General features: G+C 40.4%; 1 protein-coding gene and 1 non-coding gene across 7 annotated transcripts in view; both read right to left on the minus strand.

Moving 5' to 3' along the window:
• The window catches only part of AFF3 (ALF transcription elongation factor 3), a 324,699-nt gene that overhangs the window by 14,719 nt on the left and 289,638 nt on the right, over positions 1 to 20,342 (minus strand). For all 6 annotated transcript variants that reach the window (XM_085214002.1, XM_085213991.1, XM_085213982.1 and 3 more), the window contains 4 exons: positions 18,651 to 18,778; positions 6,766 to 6,829; positions 3,986 to 4,122; positions 1,870 to 1,941 (listed from right to left, as the gene is read on the minus strand). In XM_085214002.1, the coding sequence (XP_085070128.1) occupies positions 1,870 to 1,941; positions 3,986 to 4,122; positions 6,766 to 6,829; positions 18,651 to 18,778 (401 nt within the window). The remainder of the gene's footprint in view (positions 1 to 1,869; positions 1,942 to 3,985; positions 4,123 to 6,765; positions 6,830 to 18,650; positions 18,779 to 20,342) is intronic.
• Positions 353 to 470, minus strand: LOC116216257 (U6atac minor spliceosomal RNA). The gene has a single exon (XR_004158710.1). It is a non-coding gene; the product is annotated as a U6atac minor spliceosomal RNA (small nuclear RNA).

Below are 20,342 nucleotides of genomic sequence, written 5' to 3' on the forward strand. Positions count from 1 at the left end.
CTGGCCTTGAACACCTCCAGGGATGGGGCACCACAGCTTCTCTGGGCAGCTGTGCCAGGGCCTCACTGCCCTCTGAATGAAGAATTTCTTTCTAACATCTAACCTAAATCTCCCCTTTCTTAGTTTAAAGCCAATCCCCCTTTGTTCAATCACTATCAGACTGTGTAAAAAGTTGGCCTCCCTCCTGTTTGTAAGCTCCCTTCAAGTACTGGAAGGCTGCATTGAGGTTTCCCTAGAGCCTTCTCTCCTCCAGGCTGAACAAGCCCAGCTCCCTGAGCCTGTCTTCATAGGAGAAGTGCGCCAGCCCTCTGATCATCTTTGTGGCCCTTTGGACTCGCTCCAACAGCTCTGTATCCAAACATGGTTAGATGCCACAAAGTAGGTGACAGTGCCCTAACTGTGTGCGTGCCGTACAGGCCACTAGGGCCTCTTCCATCCTTATGAAGAGGACTGCTAATGCTCTTTCACACTTTGCAGTGGATTCATGAGCAAGGCTAGGTTAGGTGCCACGGCCGTGGCAGGCCATGAAGAGAGCCACACAGCAGACTGTGCTCAGAAGGGTTTGTGCACCTTGGTTCCCAAGTCTTAGCCCTGAATTTGATGCACTCATGCTTGGCCAAAGGCCTCTCCCATGAAGAAGTCATTATTAGCCTGGAACCCCAAAAGATTTAATCTTTAAATTCATTTCTCATTGCAACTGCAACAGCAGCCTTTTGGGGTACCTCATCCTCCTACTACACTTCAGCAACCTGCAGCCTATATAACAAACTAGCCATTCTGGCTCTATCTCGGATGTTCCCAGCAGCCCTTCCCAGCAGACACAGGCAGTCCCGTGCCCGCCCAGGCCCCACGCAGCTCCCGAGGCTGCAAGCTGCCCGTGGGGTAGCGCTACGCCGTCCCCCTCAGCCGGCAGCCGGCGAGTTGCGGCCGCCCGCCGCTGGAGGACAGCCTCGGCTCGGCAGACGGGCAGCGGCTGGCAGGCAGCAGGCGGGAGGGAGCGGCCTGTCGCCCCTCACCGCTCCCCCACAGCCCGGTTTCTTTTTTAGCCGCTTTTCAGTAATTCCCCACCTGAGCATTTTTAAAGCAATTCCCGTGCCCCGTGCTCCTCCCGACACCGCGCAGCAGATTGGCGACAAACGAAGGGCGTTTAAAAGGAGCACGCACCTCTGAATACTTGGTTCTTTTTACACAAATGATTAATTAGGACTCTTTTATTTATGGAGGATGAAGATGCATTCAGTTTGGGTTTTTAACAGATGGTTAATAGATGTTAAAAACACACTTGCTGATTGTAAATGTCCACTTACTGAGAATCAGTAACCATGTAATAGGTATTTGATGTATTAACTACATAGATATTAAATTAAAATTTGATTTTAACAGCGTTTTAGCATTTTACTAGCCATCAGCAGCCACCTTATAGAATGTGAGGTGCGTGTGTACATCCCGAAATCTCTGTTTGGGAGGGAATCCAAGAGGCTTAATTATCGCCATCACCGTATCTCTCTTCACATAATGTAAATGTAATTTACGATTATAGAGTCTAAATGTCAGCCACAAAGAAATTGCCAAACTATCGGTACAAAAGTACATCGCTCATAAAAACAACAAACCATCGGGCATTTAAAAATTAATTATGCTGATGTACGATAGCTGACCTGTCACAGTCAATAAGTATGAATTGCTTATTTACAGAGACAGAACGCAGACCTGCTGCAGTGATATGAGGTCTGGACCTTCCCAGAGCTGAAAGTATGCTCTTTCTTTCAACAGAAAACATAATCCTATCTGGCCGCATCCAGCGTCTGATTTTCAAGAACTGTCTCCCTGCAGAAAAGGAGCCTTTTGAGGAAATAGTGATCTACTAACCATAGTGCTGCCAACTGCTTGTCTTCTGGCGTGGCGCTGGGGCCTGAGTGGGTTTTTAGTCTCACGGCGTACCTTAAGCAAAAGGAAAGAAGCCCATGTGAGTAAACTGACACAGCTTTATTTTACTGATCAGCTCCTCCAAGAGCTATGCTGACCAATGTAATTTGAGCTGGCCCGTTATACACGTTTGCTCAAGTTACCAAACATACATGTCCTTTTCTGGTTGTGTTTTGGAACTATTTTGCCATTAACGGTGCCTCCCTGCACTCCTTATACAGCAGTAACTCCCCCGACCATCGATCAGTGCAGAGGGAAGCCCAGCTGGCAAGGTACTGCTTCCTGGCTCGCTGTGCTGCCCTACTGAAATAACCTCCGCCGCCGGGGAGGCCCAGTTACACAGAGTTCACGCAGGGAGGTTTTCGCAGTGTTTGAAGGCAGGTGACAGCCTGTCTTGAAGCTGGTGCTGCCCTAACCCTGCCAATTCCGAGCGTGTCTACCCAGATTTGTGCCTCCAAGCAGGGCACGGCACAGGGGGAACTTGTAGCTCAGAGCTATTTTTGCACATATGACATTACGCTCAAATCCTATAAATATTAAACATCCACAGTGGTAACACTGCTGTTTCAAGAGTGTATGTGCTATGCAATCATAAATTAGTTTCTGGAAATCTCGGCTTCCAGCTGAATACCTGAACAATGGACAAGGTTAGGACAACACAGCACTTCTGGGCTCGCTTCCAGAAAAATACCTGTTCCCCATAATTAGCTGCCTGTGGTTTTTCTTATCTTTGTTTTCAAACTTTAATCCTGATACCTGTGCAAAGATTCAGTATGAACATTTTGTTTTAACAGGTGTACCTAGTAAACCTAGCATATTTTTCTAAGCTGCAGCAAGTGAGATCAACAGTAATTCACACTACTACACAACCACAGCTACATACATTATTGAAGGCTATGAATCTGCAAGCAAAATTCATTTCCAGAGTTAGGACTATGTATTTCCTATCATGAGAAAAGACAGGGCAGACAAAGGAAGAGCTCTCTGCCTGTGATGGTGCAAGTATTGAAAAAAAAGAAGGGAAGAGATGCAGAGATGCAGTATTCTACTCTCCTACTGAAAAAAAAAAATATTTTACTTTGTTTAATAATCTTCTAGTTAGAAAGCTGGCCTCAATCCACTGAAATGCATGAGAAGACAGCCCTAAGTGGAATAAAATGCCAATGGAATTGTTAACGTTTGTGAGAAAACGATTGCATCAACAATCCAAAAAGAGCTCCAAAAGAACGCAATTGTTTGAGGAGCTTTGCTTCATTATGAATATGATTAAAAATGAAATGGTTTAATTACTATGACCTTAGTACTGGTGAGACCTGCATGGATGACTGTCCTAAGGAATTATGCCATGGTCACTGACAGTGCAGCTTTCTCTGCTAGTGTGCTGGACTTTCTCTTGCAGAGAGTCACTCAGATGCTGGGCTGAGTTTGACCTATTTTTCTCTACCAGCGCTCAATATTAACTATTAGTACAAATTACAATAGAGGAAAGGACTTAGAAGAAAGAAACTCTCCTTGTAGGAATTGTGGGTAGGACTGCATTCTGGATTATCCTGTTTGGATAGCCATGTAGCTGAGTAAATGTAGGGGTTTGTTTAAGTGTGAGCTGGACTGTTTTCAGGAGTCCACTGGCTTCCGTAGGAGAACGCACACTAAATGGGCCTCAAATGCCCATTTTTTACAGCTGTTCACATCTTTCAGGTAATAATTAAACTGTAGACTAAAACATGTTACAGCATTTGCAAATGATCACTCCATGAGTGTGTTCTGGTATTAGCTAGCAGTTTTTTCCCCTTTTGAGGCGCACTTGACTTATACCTTGAACCTCTTTAAGTAATTTGCAACTCTGGTAATATTAAAAGCTTTATTTATTTTGCATTCTACACCATTTCCTAATTTAATAATAATCACAGACAATCCATTTGTGTTACATATGACTGACGAGGCACCTGGAAAGTCCTCACTTCTCCCCATTTACTGTCTCTAGAAAACAATGCGACAAAGTAGATGAGCATATTTGCATGAACAGAGTAACCCCTGTGGTTGTCTCCTCCCTTCCTACCTGATGAGTTCAACTGTTTCTGAATACATTGTATAGGGGGATTTAGATTCCATTGGGCCTTGTTCCATTGCATTTCCACACTCAATAAACGATAGTGCTGCTTCTGCATAATTCAGTGCCTTTCCAAACTTTTCCACCTAGAGGGAAAAAATAAGGACACATAGAAATAATGTAGTCAACAAGATATGGTTACATTTGATGGGATTTTCTCGATGTGAGATTTTCTCAGTGTGAATTATAAACTTGACACAAGTCAGTATATCTTCAGATTCATAAAATCTGGCTAAAGCACATCAAACCTTGTGCATCAGTGAAAATTGGAAAACAGAAAGCAGAGCTGAAAAAGGCTAAGAGATGTTATTTGGTCCACGCTCTTGTGTCAAAGGCAGGATCAACTCTGCCTAAGACATTCCTGACAGATGTTTGTCAAAGCTCTTCAGTGCTGGAAATCCCATGAACTCAACATCAGGCCTTCTGCCTCATCTATCAAGTGTCATTACCATTAAAAATTGCTTCACACATCGCAGATGCAGTCTTTCACCAGTCAACAAAGGAAGGTAATGATTGTCTTAAACTAAGAGAATGGGAATTAAATATTTTGACTACTCTTATTCAAAGGCTCATCTCCATTCTCATTTCTTTTTCATTCCTACCATTTTCAGCACTGCTTGGCCTCTTGTCAGGATTTTGCCTTCTATATCCTTCTCCTCCTTTAGGGACTACTCTCAGCTTTTCATGCCATCCTTCTTCCTCACCCAGTTTGTTCTCTTATTTTCTGTACTTCTTTGACTCCACGTGTTTGTGTGCTTAAACATATACACATGCACATACACGTCCTCAGTAATAGTGTATATGCACATGTGCACATAATGTCCATATGTGTACACTTACATACCACTTATCTGGTCTCAGAATTTCACTTTTGATGTGGGTAGAGATGAATCATACTATTATCTCTCCGTCCTGACTTGTCTTTCCTTCAATCAGAACTCCTGCGGTACATAAAGCCCATTAATGGACTGGATGCATTTGGTTGAAATCTGATGCATGCAGTGAAAGGTTAATGGACCTTATTCTTTTCTAAGGGATAAAGATTTTAAATAGTAACTTTGGAATGGCACACTGGCTTCAATCTATTTTAGGTTCTTATATGACTCCCATTGCGATCATACCGGAGAATTTCACAAACTTTTTATTATATTTCTCTCTCTGACGCTCTTCTGCAGGTGGAAGTGCTATTATCCCAATTTCACAGATGGGGAACTAAGGAGCAGAGAGACTTAGAGTCATTTTCAGGCTGCTCACTCTAAGTGCTTATATTAGGTATTGCAGTGCCAAAATAGGAGGTACTGAGCCCAGCAAGGTGATTCAGAGTGCTCCCATTTCCCTCCAGGATCCCTACACACTCAAGGAAGGGGGAAGTACTTGTGATGAGTGATTCAGTATCAGTAAGGAGCTGGTCCACTGCGAAGGAAGACTGAATGTGAAGGATATTTCTATCACCTAGTGCTGATGGGAGGCTATTTAAGTCATGCCTAAGTGACTTTCGTGTAGGAAATTTGTGTCAGAGCAGAGTATAACACTTGCACCTCCTATTTCTGGGAGTCTACCATAAAAACATTTTTCTTCAGGCTAAGACAGAATTTCCTTTGCATATTAAGTGATTTTTTTTTTCCATTTTGTTTAAAGCAACACACTAAAATGCACCATTTGTACTTTTCCACAATATTTTCTGATTTAAGATTCTCTTTAATATGGAACTGAATAAACCATGGAAATTTGTGCTAATAAACACAGCTGGAGTGTAAAACTCCATGTTAGTGTCCTAAATTAAGGGCCTGCTAGGGCTTCCTTGGCCATTTTATACTCAGCACAGCTAAGAAAAAGAGGTGAAGAAAGAGAGACTGTGAGCTACCTGTCTTCTTTCCTACTCCTGTGACCACAGTGTGTCTATCAAGCAGGGCAAGGCAGGACTGCAGATACTTCTACTTGCAAGACAGCCATGCTCATGCTGAGTCCCACCCCATAGATTGCCCCTACCGTACCAGAGGCTGGCATTTTAAAGCTGTGCTGGCTTATTCACTGTGCTGGACTAACACAGGCTGGGAGAAAGGTAAGAGATGGCTAAGTGGAGCTTTCCTGGAGCACCATGTGCTTCATTGCACCCTTCTGTTTGGGAAGATGGGGCTTCAGCACTCCATAAAGCCCCAGGTTCCCCTTTCTCAAGAAGGTCTTACTGGCTATTTTTCTAGGCACATCAGAGCTGGCAACAAGAACATGTTTGTTGCAACACCCCTCTGTGTGAAACATGTTCCCGCAGGGTTATGTGCTGCTGGTTGTCTTACAAAGGGATTGTCATGAAGGGAAGATTCTTTTGGTACTAGAGAGCCAAAACTTTTCAAAAAAAAGGGCAGATTCCCTGAACACCAGACCAACCTGGACTACAGGTCCTAGCCAGCTTTTTAAACTGAGAAGAAAGGTATGTGGATACACACAGTATAGCATGTAACCATACAATCTCTATTACTACAGTTGCTAATTAAAGCATAGGGATAAATGGAAATTTTTATTTATCCAGGCCTTTATCTCAGTAAGTCATTATTTGTTAAGTCATAGTTTATTGGGCTATGAACATTTGATTATATAAACATTTCTTAATTTAACAAGCCTAGCCATCCTTATAATAGATTTTATAATTACCCCAGCAATACCGCACTGATGAAGAAACTGCATTACAAAAATAATTTGGAGCAACATAACTGGAAAGAAAATATTCTCACCATCGCATCTGCTTTATGTTTCTTCCGTTTAGCTTCCTGCATAAAGTAATCTGCATTGCGTGGCCTACCAGGGGAAAATAAGAAGATGCTTTATTATTTTCTGAAGCAGAATATTTTCAGGTTATTTTTCCCTTATTTTAAACCTGATTTGCAAACATTTTTTATGAAGAAAATACACTTATCATGTAACCATGCATCTTATATTTTCAAATTGCTGCCTGTGGAGACAATAGCATTTATGGCTGTTCTCATTCTTTAGAAGTCAGTGATTCAAAGCAAAAAAAGCTAATAAAATGCATTTTTATGGATTGTATAAACTGCTTCCCAAATTAGTGCAGTTTTGATCTACCAAATGGATGCAAGCATTAAGTGGAACAAGTTATTCCATTTTCTCCTCTCCCTAGTGTTTGCTTACCTTATTTTCTACTCCTCCCTGTACACTGTCATTTGCCTTGGCTTCTCCTTCCTTACAAAACAAGTGTGTTTAATCTCTCCACTTCAAAAATGCACACTGAATCTGCTTGCCTCCACCTCATCCCCCTTCTCCTTATCTGTAAGCATACTGAGAGTGCTGTTTGCTTTTGCTGCCAGGAGTTCATCTGTGACACGGTGCTAGGCTGCCTGCTGCGTGCCACTGGCGTTACTTGTGTCAAATTCTCCATTGATTTCTCCTCAAATAGATCTCAGAGACTCCATTCCATCCTTAACCTACCTGACCTAATGACTGCCAGGCACAAATTCAGTTGCTGTCTCTGTGCTGAAATTCACAAGACCATTTCTGATCCAGACTAATCCACTTCTATTCAAACTGAAAACACAAAGTGCTGTCCCCCTGGCAGGGCTTGGTGACCAGTTCACCGAGCCCTCACGGCTGAAACAGGTTACTTCATCTTCTCCCTATTGCACTTTTCTCAATGGAGGGAAGCCATCTGCCGTGTCATTTTAGTGCATAACACAGCATCTTCAATTCTCAAAAAAGTCTTCGTATGTCCTGACCATGAAGATTCCCCCAGTCTCATATGTGTGGGACACGGCCTTCCTCCTTCTACTCAGCTAAAACATGTCCTGGTTCATCTCAGCACATACTGAAGTTACCGCTGTATCCTTGTCACTCTCAGAAGTTTCTCCTTGAAAAACTGTTCTCTTAGAATTCCTTCGAGTCATCCTTTAGACGTTTTCTAATGAAAAAGGGATATTGCTGAGTATTCAGAAAATGAGTAACAATATTCCTGCCATTCTTGATTTTAAATGCATGGCTTTGTGAAAAATAGGGTATTATGGTATTACTGCAGCGTAGCAATCTTTATATATATATATATTAGTTTGGATTTCTCAGAATGTTTGTTAAAAAAAATGTATGAGTCAGAGAATATATAGATCTAAAAACTGAAGTCAGTGTATAAGACAAAAACTCTTACTGACAGCAGTAAGAACACTTTCAGGTCCACAACAGATTAGTGGGAACAAGGTGGAGCCTCTTGACAGAAGAGGACAACCATATCTTACTCTCTTGAATCAGTAAGGCCATTTGCCACCGCGTCTGCGTAGTCTGTTTCCTTCCTCTTTCATGCACACAGTTTCAAGGAGATTTAATTATATCACAGAAGGTTAGTCATAACTCTTATTTTGAAGGCTAAATATCATCAGAGAGAAATAAAATTTGGAGCCTGAGTAATTTTGAATGACATCTGTCCTAAAAAGTTTGATGATATGCTGAAAAATAGTTCATTTGTTCCATCTTTAAAATGTTCTTCTCCCTCCGTGTGGGATTTTTCCCCAACTCCCCAGAAGAAAGAGGACTGAAGACAGATTTCTATTCCAGCATCACATAATCTACTGCAACTGCCAATACTTTCTGTACCCAGCAAGATGCTAACATTATCTTAAAAACACAAACCATCTGGATTTGGTTTTGGTCAGTTATAGAATCATAGAATTGTAGAATCAAAAGATTAGTAAGGACCTACAAGGCCATCTAGTCCAACCATCCTCCCATTACTATTGCTACCACAAACTAAACCATATCTCGTAGCTTCGCATCCAGACGCCTCTTGAACACTGCCAGAGACAGTGACTCCACGACCTCTCTGGCAGGCCATTCCAGTGCCTGACCACTCTCTGAGAGAAAAAGTTTTTCCTTGTATCTAATCAATCTAATCTCCCCTGGCACAACTTATGGCCAATTCCTTGGGTCCAGTTTGTTTCCTGGCCAAACCCCTCCTCCTTCCAGCCTCCCTTCAGGAGGTTGTGGAGTGCAGTGAGGTCTCCCCTGAGCCTCCTCTTCTCCAGACTAAACAATCCCAACTCCCTCAGCCTCTTCTCGTAAGACTTGTGCTCCAGACCCCTCACCAGTTTTGTTGCCCTTCTCTGGACACGTTCCAGGGCCTCGATATGTTTCTTGCAGTGAGGGGCCCAAAACTAAACACAGTACTCAAGCACTTATGAAGTATTAGACACTGAAAGAGTGTTAGCTTGATGGGGAAAACTATGTTTTCAGAACCATTGAAAGACCTTTTAAAATCTCTATGTTCTGTCTATCTTATTCTTGTGCAATAACCTAGGTAAGATTGTTTACTCTGAAGTGACAAAAAACAAAACAAAGCAGAGCATATCAGCAATGCAGTGGTCTCAGCTCTCTGAAATGATCAAAGTGATGAACCTCTACATGATCCTTTCAAACTCTGCTCATTAAAATATGTTCTTTGCAATACACACTCCCATGTGACACCCAAAACCATCTGTATAATGTGCTTGTTTGAAGCACGGAAAGAAGCTGTAAAAACCAAGTGAGATAATACAATGTAATTATGGTCTACTCGTAAATAAGACAATTGTAGAATGTTTTTCAACTTGTAGCAGGATTTATTCTCCAGAGTTATGCTCAGCAGCTGAGAGCATCAGCGGGAGGCATGTTCATGACTGAACCAAGAGGGCCCTGCTATGGGGTAGCTAACCAGAATGCAATGTGTGAAAATCAAAGTCATCAGTGTCTACTGAAGCCAGCTGTTTCGGAGGAAAGCCTAATATAAAGATGAAACTATTAAAATATAATTGTTAAGCACACTATATATAGCCACAATGTGGATGTTTAGATACTTTCATAGGAAAAATACAAGATTGATATACAAATCTGAGGATGCCTAACAGAAATTAAGATTTGTTAGGAAAAAAATACATTGAGTATATTTTCTTCCAATATTTGTTCAAAAACATTAATAAACATGCCACGTCAAATTCTGATCTTTTAATGCTATCTATGCAATACTGTTCTTCCATGGATCACTACATGTTAATAATTCTTTCAATTCAGATTACAAATGTACACGGTAGATGAAATTGAAAGTTGAGAAGTTCTATAATCTAATGTATGTTTGTGTACATGGTACAGATTGCTTACATCACTTTAGAAACAAAATACGGGTGTACTTGAATTTAGTTGTTGTTGTTTTGTTTTTGTTTTTTTTTTTTTTTTAAATGAGAAAGAAAGGATTCAAATTCAGTTTTGTTTAGGTTCCCTAGATTCCCATTGTTGTACATGGAAAGCTGTCCTTTTAAATCCAGTATACTAGTTTAAATTATTATGCCATGAAGTGAAGAAACAGACAGTGGGTCGGTAAAGAAGAAAAGAAGACAGTAGGCTACCTCAGCTCATGAAGACACATGAGAAAGCTGAAGCGTAAATTAATTACTCAGAATTACATACTGTGTATTTCACATCTACGACGTTCATAAAATATTCTATTAATCATAGTCTGATCTTACAGACCTGTAAGTTACAGTGACTGAGAACACGTATCTCTTACTAACTTCATGGTTTGTCCAAATTTCATCTGTAACTTGGCCCCTTTAATGAAACTGGTGAAAACCTCAGATTAGAGAATTTGCAGGTAATCTCACTCCATCGTAATTTCAAATACTGTATGTTCTTGTTGAGAGGTATCTTGAAGAGGAAAAAATCTGTTTCTCACACAAGAAATTCAGAAAGATCTGTAGATGAACTCCTTTTCAGGTCTTAGGTGTAAGGATTGTGATCCTTTTGCAGATTGCAACCTTGCTACAGCCTGAAAAGCCTGGAAATAAGGAAAATGTCTCCAAATTGGTATCAGGCTACTGGTGGAACTGGAAAGGATGTAAGTGGTATAAGAAACACCAGAGTCTCTTTGTTAGGCTAAAAATGTCACCGATAATGAATGTAAACTGGAGTCTCATGGAAAGATATTCCCTGACTTCAAGTTTTCAGACAATTGAGTCAGATTCTCCTATGTCCTTTACAATTGACTGTAATCAGCACTGTCACTCCAGATTTACAGGATTCAGGCCTCTTTTTTTTTGTAAAAGATATATAAAAAGAAGTTTGACTTCAAATTAACAGGTACAAACAAGTGTTTTATCTCTATTAATAATCTTGACTGCATAAGGAACTCCTTTGTTTCTGAATATCTGATTGTTGGTACTTGTAGAAATATGGTCCTCTTCAACAAAGCCAAAAAAGAGTTCTAATACACTGCTCTAATGCCTCTCATATATCTCTCTGAAAGGCAAGAGAAAGAGTGTAAAGCCTCAGTGCCAACTAAGTCAGGCTGCCGGTGAATTCTCCCCGGGATCGAGTGTCATTATGTGAGACTGGCTGCTCTCGAGGAGAATTTACCCTACTCTGTTGATTGGGGAAGGCAATCAAGCACCGCTGGAACCAGTTCAACGCATTCTCAGTCAACACTAGCCAGTCACCTAGGCACTGCAACAGAATCCAGCCTTTTACAGAATAAACCCCCATGGCTAGATCTGATAGTACAAACAAGGCCAGGCTTCCTTTTGAACAGTGGTATTCAAACCATTTATGACTTTGACAAGGGCAGCCTCAGTAGCATGTCTGTGGCTGAAGCCAGGACGAGATTTATCAAACAATCTGCTACTGTCCAGAATTCCTCTCACTGGCACTGCCACCACTTTCTCTGGGAGCTTGTCGAAAACCAGCAGGAAATACAGCATTTCCATAGCTTGTTATGTTGCACAGGATCCCAGCGTGAGGTGAGATGGCTGCGGGCATGGTAATTACTCCCCTTCCAGAAGCAGCCTTTTAGAATTTCCAGGCTGTTGAGTTCCTAAGAGTGGTGTTTACCCAGGTAAAATGCTTGAGTGTGTATGTTTCTCCCTCCGCATCCTATTTAGCTGTATGCCATTACAGTGCATCTCTGCCACCTTTGTCTTTTGATACTTTCTCTGAATTTAATTTACTTCAGTTTAGCAGATAATTGCAAAAATGTAAAGTCATGCAGTAAAAAAAAGGGAAGAGAATCAAACAAAGTGAATCAATAGAAGCCTTACTTCGTGCAGTAATTTATCAGCATCTTCTGCAACATAATCTCCTTGAAACTCAGTGCAACTGCTGGTATTTACAGAGTACAGTATAGCTTAGACTCCAATATACAATTTTAATTATAACTGCATTCAAAAGCACATTTTTCATCTAATTTTTGTGTTTTATATGAACTAAATACTAAACTACAGCATTTTCTGCTTCATTTACATAATCCTCCACTTGAACATTATTTCTTACTGTGGTATAGTGCTTTATGAGGATACATTAAAAAAAACTAATAAAAGTTCAATTAAACATCATAAATGTAGCCAAGTGCATATTTTAATACTCTTCAGAGATAATGCTGCTGAAGTGTTATAAAAAACCAAACTAGGGCTTCCTTAGTGTACAACAATTGCACATAATAAAAGCAGCTTAAATCATAATTCTAAATATAAGACTAGTTTCACACTTTAGTAATCCAAACCCTAAAAGGTGGGTGTGCTGGAAGGAAGCAGAAGAGCAGAATGAACCACTCTAGAATTTGATCAGAGCCAGAGGCAAACCAGAAGAAATGGGCATAGCCACGGTCAGCCCATGCCCAGTTTTGAATTTGTGCCAGTAGGCCATGACCCTTAAATACAAGAAGAGAAGGAAATCCTGTAAGGACAAGATAAAAACATAAAGTAAAATGTCGGTGTATACAGTCCTGCCTATTTGTTGTTTCAGACAGGGATCCACTGGGAAATATACCAAGATCACTTCTGACATATTGTATCACAGATTAGGATGGTCATCCTGGGGGTAAATAATGGTGCTTAAGCTGGGAAGCAGGTATTACTGTACAAGATAGTGTCCCACCCTGATGACTTGTGGCCTCCTGGCCATTCCACAATTCAAAATAAATTATGGTTAAATGCTGTGCCTGGAATGGCACATGGGGTGGAGGACAGCCTATGGTACGGTATGAGACAGGTATCTGGTTATAGGAGTCTCTTGCTCACTACAGCAGACCCAACATGTTTGGAAAGTTCAGCAGAGGAGCGTAATTGTAGAGAGGGCAGGGAAAGTATCGGTGACCCATTTAAATGCTTGTGCTATAGGCATTTCAGAAGGACAAGAACAAAGGATCTGATTGGAGTCAGGCCAAATGTAAGAAAAATTTACTCAATCACACAGGTACACAACTGCTATCTTGATGGGCATAGCATAACGATGTCAATAGCTTAGATTAGATGAATTGATGAATAGTTCAGATACAGAGAGAGCGAGTTACTGTTGCAAAAAAAGAGAGGCTGAAATTAAAGAATGGCTCCTAATTTAAATGAAACGAAGAAACATGCAATAAGTAAGGGTTCTTATTTCTGTAAAAAAGCGAAATACCCCAGATAATAATGTCAATGTAGTGAAATACCAGAGATGAAGAGAGTCAAAATCCACTACATTTCTGGGCATGACCCGGATTCACGACTTAAAGGTACTCTTGTGAAATCAATACCTAGACTAAAACATATCAGAGCAAAGTGTGTATGCAAAGAGGGAGGAAGGAAAAAGGTATTAACAATAGGCACTTGAGCTCCCATGTTAAAAACAGAGGAAGAAATCTCTACAGCCTTGCGGTTAAACTATAGCTGTCCCTCTTTTCTTGTATGTTAGATAAATATTCTGAAATCAGCTAATTTCAGTAGAAGCTGAGGGAAATACTTTCAATCAAACCCTGGGAGAGAGGGTAGGACCACAGCTACCCAGGCTTACATTGTTTTAATATGCCAGGCAATACACCCTGAATTTCCAACAGCAACTGCAAACCAAAGGCAGAAAGATACTTCTGTGAGAGGAAGTACCTGGCAGTCAGCTCTGATGATCCCAGCACTGATGAGTGAGGTGTGGGTGAAATTGATGAGTGACAGTACGTGTGAAACCTTGGCTCCATCTGTGCTAGTGAAATAAGCAGAGCAAGGATACCAGCTCTATCATTGGATCATTCATGCTGTTTGATGGCTAATACTCTCCTTGGCATAGTTTTGAGCTTTCTCCCAGACAATGCCTGGGCACAGCTGGAGGACAACACATGCCAAGGGCTGTTCTCAGGAGGCAGTGAGTGTTCTTTGTTTTGGGGAGTGAAGACAGTTCAGTCATATAAACATAGTGCTGGACCACTTGCCCATAGGGAGAGGAGGGGCACAGATGTAGCCTGTAAGCTCAAGTGAAGTCTGCAGTCCTGGGTTTTCTTTGGGACCAGGGCATAATGGCTGCAAATCCTTTATTTCATGAGAATCTCCTGCTGGAGTTGTTAAAACATCTCCTTTCCACCAAAAGAGGCTCTTAGAGAGCGTCCCTATAAAGAAAGGGGGAAGGTGGTCGTACAGAGAACAGGAAACTCGATTATTTAATCACAGAAGCAGTGTATGCAATGCTTACTGTTATTTTCTCATGGGCAGCATATGCTAAAAATAAAGTGTTACAAGTTAAAAGGGAAGGAGGGATAAAATGGAACTGTCAGATGAAGTCTTGAAATTGCCCAAAGCCAAGAAATTGAGAACATTTCAAAGTAAGCATATGAATTTGTGACCAACTTAGTACAGCAGACATTGGTTTATCTGACAGGTAATAGTTTAGGTCGCTGATGAGAAGGAGGAGCGTATGTCTTTTCCTTAAACGTGCTCCTGGGGGTGTGCTCAGCACTCTAGAAGTCCTTCCAAATACTTCAGAAGACGAGGAGTCTTTAAGGAACTTTGATCAAGGTGAAACAAGCTGGCTTCTACTGGTTTTGTGAGTCACAACCCAAGAGCACCTTGTTCTTTCCACACTGACAAAGAAGAACAGGGAAAAAGAGACTGAAAATGAGAGACTTGGGGTCCAAGTCAAAACTAAGAAATATGGTAAGAAGTTATCACTTCAGCTTTTTATGAGCTGAATTTATGCATGACACCTTTACAGCCAGAATATTTTTGGACATGTGGTTTATCTATAGATGGGAATACTGTGTCACTGTAGGATATGTTCCTAAAGCTAGGACAATATCAAGCTGCTGGGTGTATGTACCACCTGAATCCATGGAAAGAAAATTCAACGATAATAATAAAAAAAATCTTGAAAAGAAGATGGAAGGTGTATTACTTTGATCCCAAAAGGCCAGAAAAAAAGAGAAGATAAAGAGAAAAAACAAACCACACACGAAGTTTGAAAGGGTAAGCTACAATGCAAGTAAGAAAATAATCCCAAGGAACAAGTTCTGATGAAGCCATAAGGAGAACTGGGAAGCTGAGTATGCTCTGCTCTTTTTGTACCACACATGCAGTGTTTGGAGGAGGTGTGAGACTGTGCCCTCGGGCAGCCACAGCATGTCAGTGCTTATCACTTCAAGGACAACAGACTTCGTTCCTAAATGCAGTTATTGGGAATTCTATCATTCAGCTAAATTACAGCAGGACTGACTTTGGCTTGAAGCATTATGATGTAGCTGTTAAAATGTTCTCTTCATAGAGTCAGAAATGGCCAAAAATCCAGGAAATCTTGTTAAGAATTAATACTGGCAGCAACATGGATGTTGCATATACGTGTGCCATGCTGGATATGCTTGAAGCACATTCAGAGCAGGCAGTAAACAATGGCAGTTCAGGAAAAGCAGTGTTTTGGCTGCCTTTTGAAGACTCTTAGCTATATTTACTTTTATATTTTGACGCATGTGTGTACAGCACTCTGCCAAGCAAGATATACTTTTTATTGACCTACTTGTGTTCCAATTTATAGCTAGTGACAGCTGTTGTCAATGATCTGGAGAAAATAAATTGAGACTAAAGCAGAGACGCTGATTGGTCAAAAAAATTATTGTTTTAAATCAAATAAAAGAGATTTAGTCTCTTCAAACTACAGAGTCTGATTAAAATGAAGACTTTAAAGCCATGGCTAGATTACAGTAATTCCAAACTTCATGGATTATGAGATGAAATACTTCATAGGCATCATTTTGAACAAAATGCTGCCATTAGGATTACTACGTGACTTTAGATATACAGTACTGCATTTCTTCAAATCCTCTGCTACGGTACTATAAGGATTTGAAAGACACTGGCTGCCATGTTTAATTTGATCCTTCTAACATGAGTCAAATTTGTTGACATTTAACATTTGCAGCCAGTCCAATCTGCTACATTTCAGTGACTTCTTTACATGGTAAATTCAGGATCAAGAATATTTACAATAGCTGGCATTCGGTGGTGTTTCCTAGATACAGCTTGTGGATGACAGTTGTAGTACAAGAAAGTCTCCCTCCTCTAGTTAGCACAACAGGCATTTAGACATTTGTGTTTTTTAAGGGCAAATTAAGACATATTTAACTTCTGTGTTTTATCTTATTTGGCATTTTAGATTTTTTTTTTTATGGGTTGCAAATTGCTTGGGGACATTCTACATGTAAGGCACCATACACCAACGGTTTTATTGTATTTCTCCCTGAAAAGGTGAAATAGTTGTACTGAAGATTCCTGCCAGAGAAATCACACGTATCACTAATGGAGAAAGCTAGTGATAAAAGCCTCTAGATGATAGAGATGGTGAGAAAAAGCAGGTTTCTTATGACAAAATTGTGGAGGGAAAAAACACAAAATGGTCCCCCATTTTTTTTTTGTCAGCATCTTGATGGAGAATCAGATGAAGACACAACAGTTCTACCGTAGGTGTTTCTGACTGTATTTTCTCTAATACAAACAGATGAGCACATCCTACATTTTGACTTTTATCAGGTATACATTTTTGCCATGTATGTACATGTTTAAGGTGCAAAAAACTGAACAGTGGCAAGTAAATTATAGATGATTCAAGTATTTCAAGAGATGTGAAGACTTAGGTAATGCTTCTAAGCAGCTTCAAATTTCCTCAATGGAAATCACTGAATAAATGTGTTGAAAAATTTGAAAAATAGCATGGAGGGAAGTGGAGAAGGAACAAAAATGAGGATACATACACAGGGGAGAGTTTTCTCCAAAAGGAGCAGAAAGAATGATTACGTTTATTGAATTTACATCTCCTCATGACTTCCAGGAATGTACCCAGAAATTAATCTCACCAGCCTTCTCTTCTTGACAGACAAGAATACAGTTACATCATTTTAAAGTCTGTGGGAATTATTTATATGTTATAGCGGGAAACCAGGATTCTGCTGGTGAGATACTGTCATCCCTCTAGCTGTCTCTGAGACTAGGTTAATGTAAATGAACATTACAATTACTACAATTATTATTAGTAATATTTATTAAAATCCCCATTCTGGTAGAAAACAGGGCTGTTTTCTTAGGGCTTCCTGAGGTAAGTAAGTGCAAGTGATGTTACTGGTGAAATTCTGGGAGTACAAAAGGTGTGTCAAGGTTACACAGTTTATGAAGCTCTACTGCTCCAGGCAATGTGAGACATAGCTTGAACAGAATTTCGTCTGCACTGGCCAGAAAAATCAGTATTTTAATTCCAGAATATTATTAGGCGAAAATAAAATAATAATAAAAAAAAATCGGAGTTTTCTTGATATTAAGGTTCCAATCTTCAGTTTTACCTTTAAGTGATACCATATCCTATACAACTGTGGGAAATGAATCAGCAGTTTTAATTTACCAAAAAGAAAATGAAGACAATTACAAGCTTAAATTATTTTCAGAAGAAGAAAGCAAGGATGTTTGAGAGATGTAATGGAAGCGGGGAAGGGCAGGTATTCCTCCCGATATTCATGTCAGCCACTGCTGCTTGCTTCTCCCTCTGCCTTTGTGACACCTTTTTCTGAGCAGCAGTAGCAACAAGTGAAGCAGCTGTCAAGGTCTGTGGATACAAGGCTCCCTTCTGTCTTCTCCCCTTGTTCCACAGGACATACAAGAAGGGAGTCCCTCTCACCCTGCCTTGATATGCATATGTATATGTCTGTAGTCAGAGGTGTGCAGAATTAATGCTGAAGCACTAATAGGGGCTCCCCTTTATGGTCCTGACGTGTCTCACGCGGGCGGTCCTATTCAGCCTTCAGCCCATGGGCCAAAAAAAGCCATTTAAGCTCAGGTCTGAATCTTCACTCCCTATCCAAGCTTGCTGTAGGCGTGCCTGTGTCTTCAGCCATGTCAACGGTGCTTGTGCCAGGCCATGGCACAACACTGGGGCTTTCTTTCTGGTTTGACCTCAGATCCATCTCATCACTATGCGCACCTGGCAGTCACTGGACTATGTCTGACTGTTTATCCTCACCAGACCTGATCCTGATCTGACTTCCTGGCTTGACCTTGGGCCTATCTCATCACCTTGTTTAGTGTTTCTGTGACTGAACCACCCCTGCTGGCATAGCCCCCGCCCCACCAGCCATCTTCTGTCACTGCTCCTGGCTCCCCATCCCTTCGGGAACAGCCAGTCCTCACTGCTTCCTGATGATCAGAGACTTCATTTATGGTGATAAATGGAATACTTTATAAACTATGTCTCAATCATTGTTCAATGTACAGTATTACTATAGTAATACGGGGCATATCTCAGCTCCTGATGAACAAATTGTAACTCCCTTTTGAAATGCAGAAAGCTACGTTGTTTACTATATTTTAAAGTTATCTGTACTTACATATCATCAAAGATAAGTTTTGTCCTTCTGCAGTCCCTGGGTGCGCTGGACAGAGGTGACCAAGGCTCTGTTTGGGTCTGTGGCTTATTGCAGAGAAGAACATTTTCTGAATTGGTGTGAACTGCTTTCTAGACAACAAACAGCATAGAAGACATTGAGCTTCTAACTTCAAAAAAGCAGCTAATAAACCACAGATAGTCTTTGCATTGTGCTGTAAATTGTCAGTTAGTTTTTCTACTATTTCAGCAGGCAAGATGTGTTAACTGTCCTGTGACTAACAGCCACAAATTCACAGATACTGCTCACAGCACTTTATGTAAAGGGCCTGAGTTTTGATGTGATACACAGATGAAATGGAGCTGAACTATGAGTAATCATCAAAACGCTCTGTGACAAAGCCAGCGAAATTATGGAAGAACAGATCAGTTTGGTTACATCTCCAGTCTTTAGCTTCCAAACCAACACTGTATCTTGCCCTGAGAAAGCAAGGTGAGCCCCAGTTTGCCCTTCATTTATAACCACTGCCAGAAAACATTACCACTTCTTCTTCAGGTAGAGGATGGAAATTTAATGGGGAAATGCACAAAAAAGTTAAAATGGATAAAGACTACATCCTAGCTTAGGATCCCTGGCAGAAATTCAAGAGACCACCTGGGCACCACCTAGATACCCCATGAAGGGAAGAGATAAAAGGAAGCTATGTTTAACATTTATAGTTCACGAGCTCTCATATTCTGTATGGCACATCCAGATCGGTTCAGACAGCTAAAGTTTTCAGATGAATAATCAGATACATAAGAATTTTATTGCAAAGGTTTTTAAAATATTGACCAAATGGTGCATTGCTAAGCTGTGCAGAAAATCTCAGTGAAATTCATTTGCTGAGGGTGTGGATCATAAAGCAATCACCTTCTACTTTTGATTTCCAGCACATGTGCCTGTGAAGAAATTTACATTGTTTTCAGGATATCCAGTGAAGACTCGTATCATTATGATTCTGAATGGGTTATAAATCTCTAAACTTATGTTTTAAAAGTTAAAATGTTTAAAAATTTACATTTAATCCATGAAAAAATAAATCTACCACTGCTATACGTTAAAATGTCTTGAAAAGTGTAACTAATAACAACTTTTTTTTTTTTTTTTTTACAATGTCTAAAATTAAGATTATATTTACTACTCCCCTCTTCACTCTTAAAAAAAAAATACAATTAAGTATATACATAGGTCTCTATGGGCTAGTTATCCTCACAGGTCAATTATCCCCATTGCAAAAGAAGGTGGGAAGAGACCATTGGTACAACTCAGGTATTCCCATTTCCTGAAAGCTGCTTAGGCATTAATACTTTGGCTTCTGAAACCTCTTATTTATCAGATAACATACTGTTTAAAAACAAATACACATTGGATAAAATCTTCTGTAGCAAAGAAAGGAGCAAGGGCCTTTCTAGCAACTTTAGAATGCCTCAGCAACTCGACTAGATGCTACAACAGTAGATATCAATATGACAGTGTCCAAGTTACTTCTTCTAGGTATTTCACACAAAGCTGCAAGGGGCAACATTCTGTCCTTAGTTTTTTAACCACAGTGTCCTGCAAGCTGGATGATAAAATACTGTTTGGAGAAGTGAGAGAAATATGAATCCCCTTAACCAGAAGTGCTAACAGACTCTTTAGTCCAGTGTTCTAATC

This window comes from Meleagris gallopavo, chromosome 1 (genome assembly GCF_905368555.1).
Source record: "Meleagris gallopavo chromosome 1, MGAL_WU_HG_1.1, whole genome shotgun sequence".
Classification (NCBI taxonomy): Eukaryota; Metazoa; Chordata; class Aves; order Galliformes; family Phasianidae; genus Meleagris; species Meleagris gallopavo.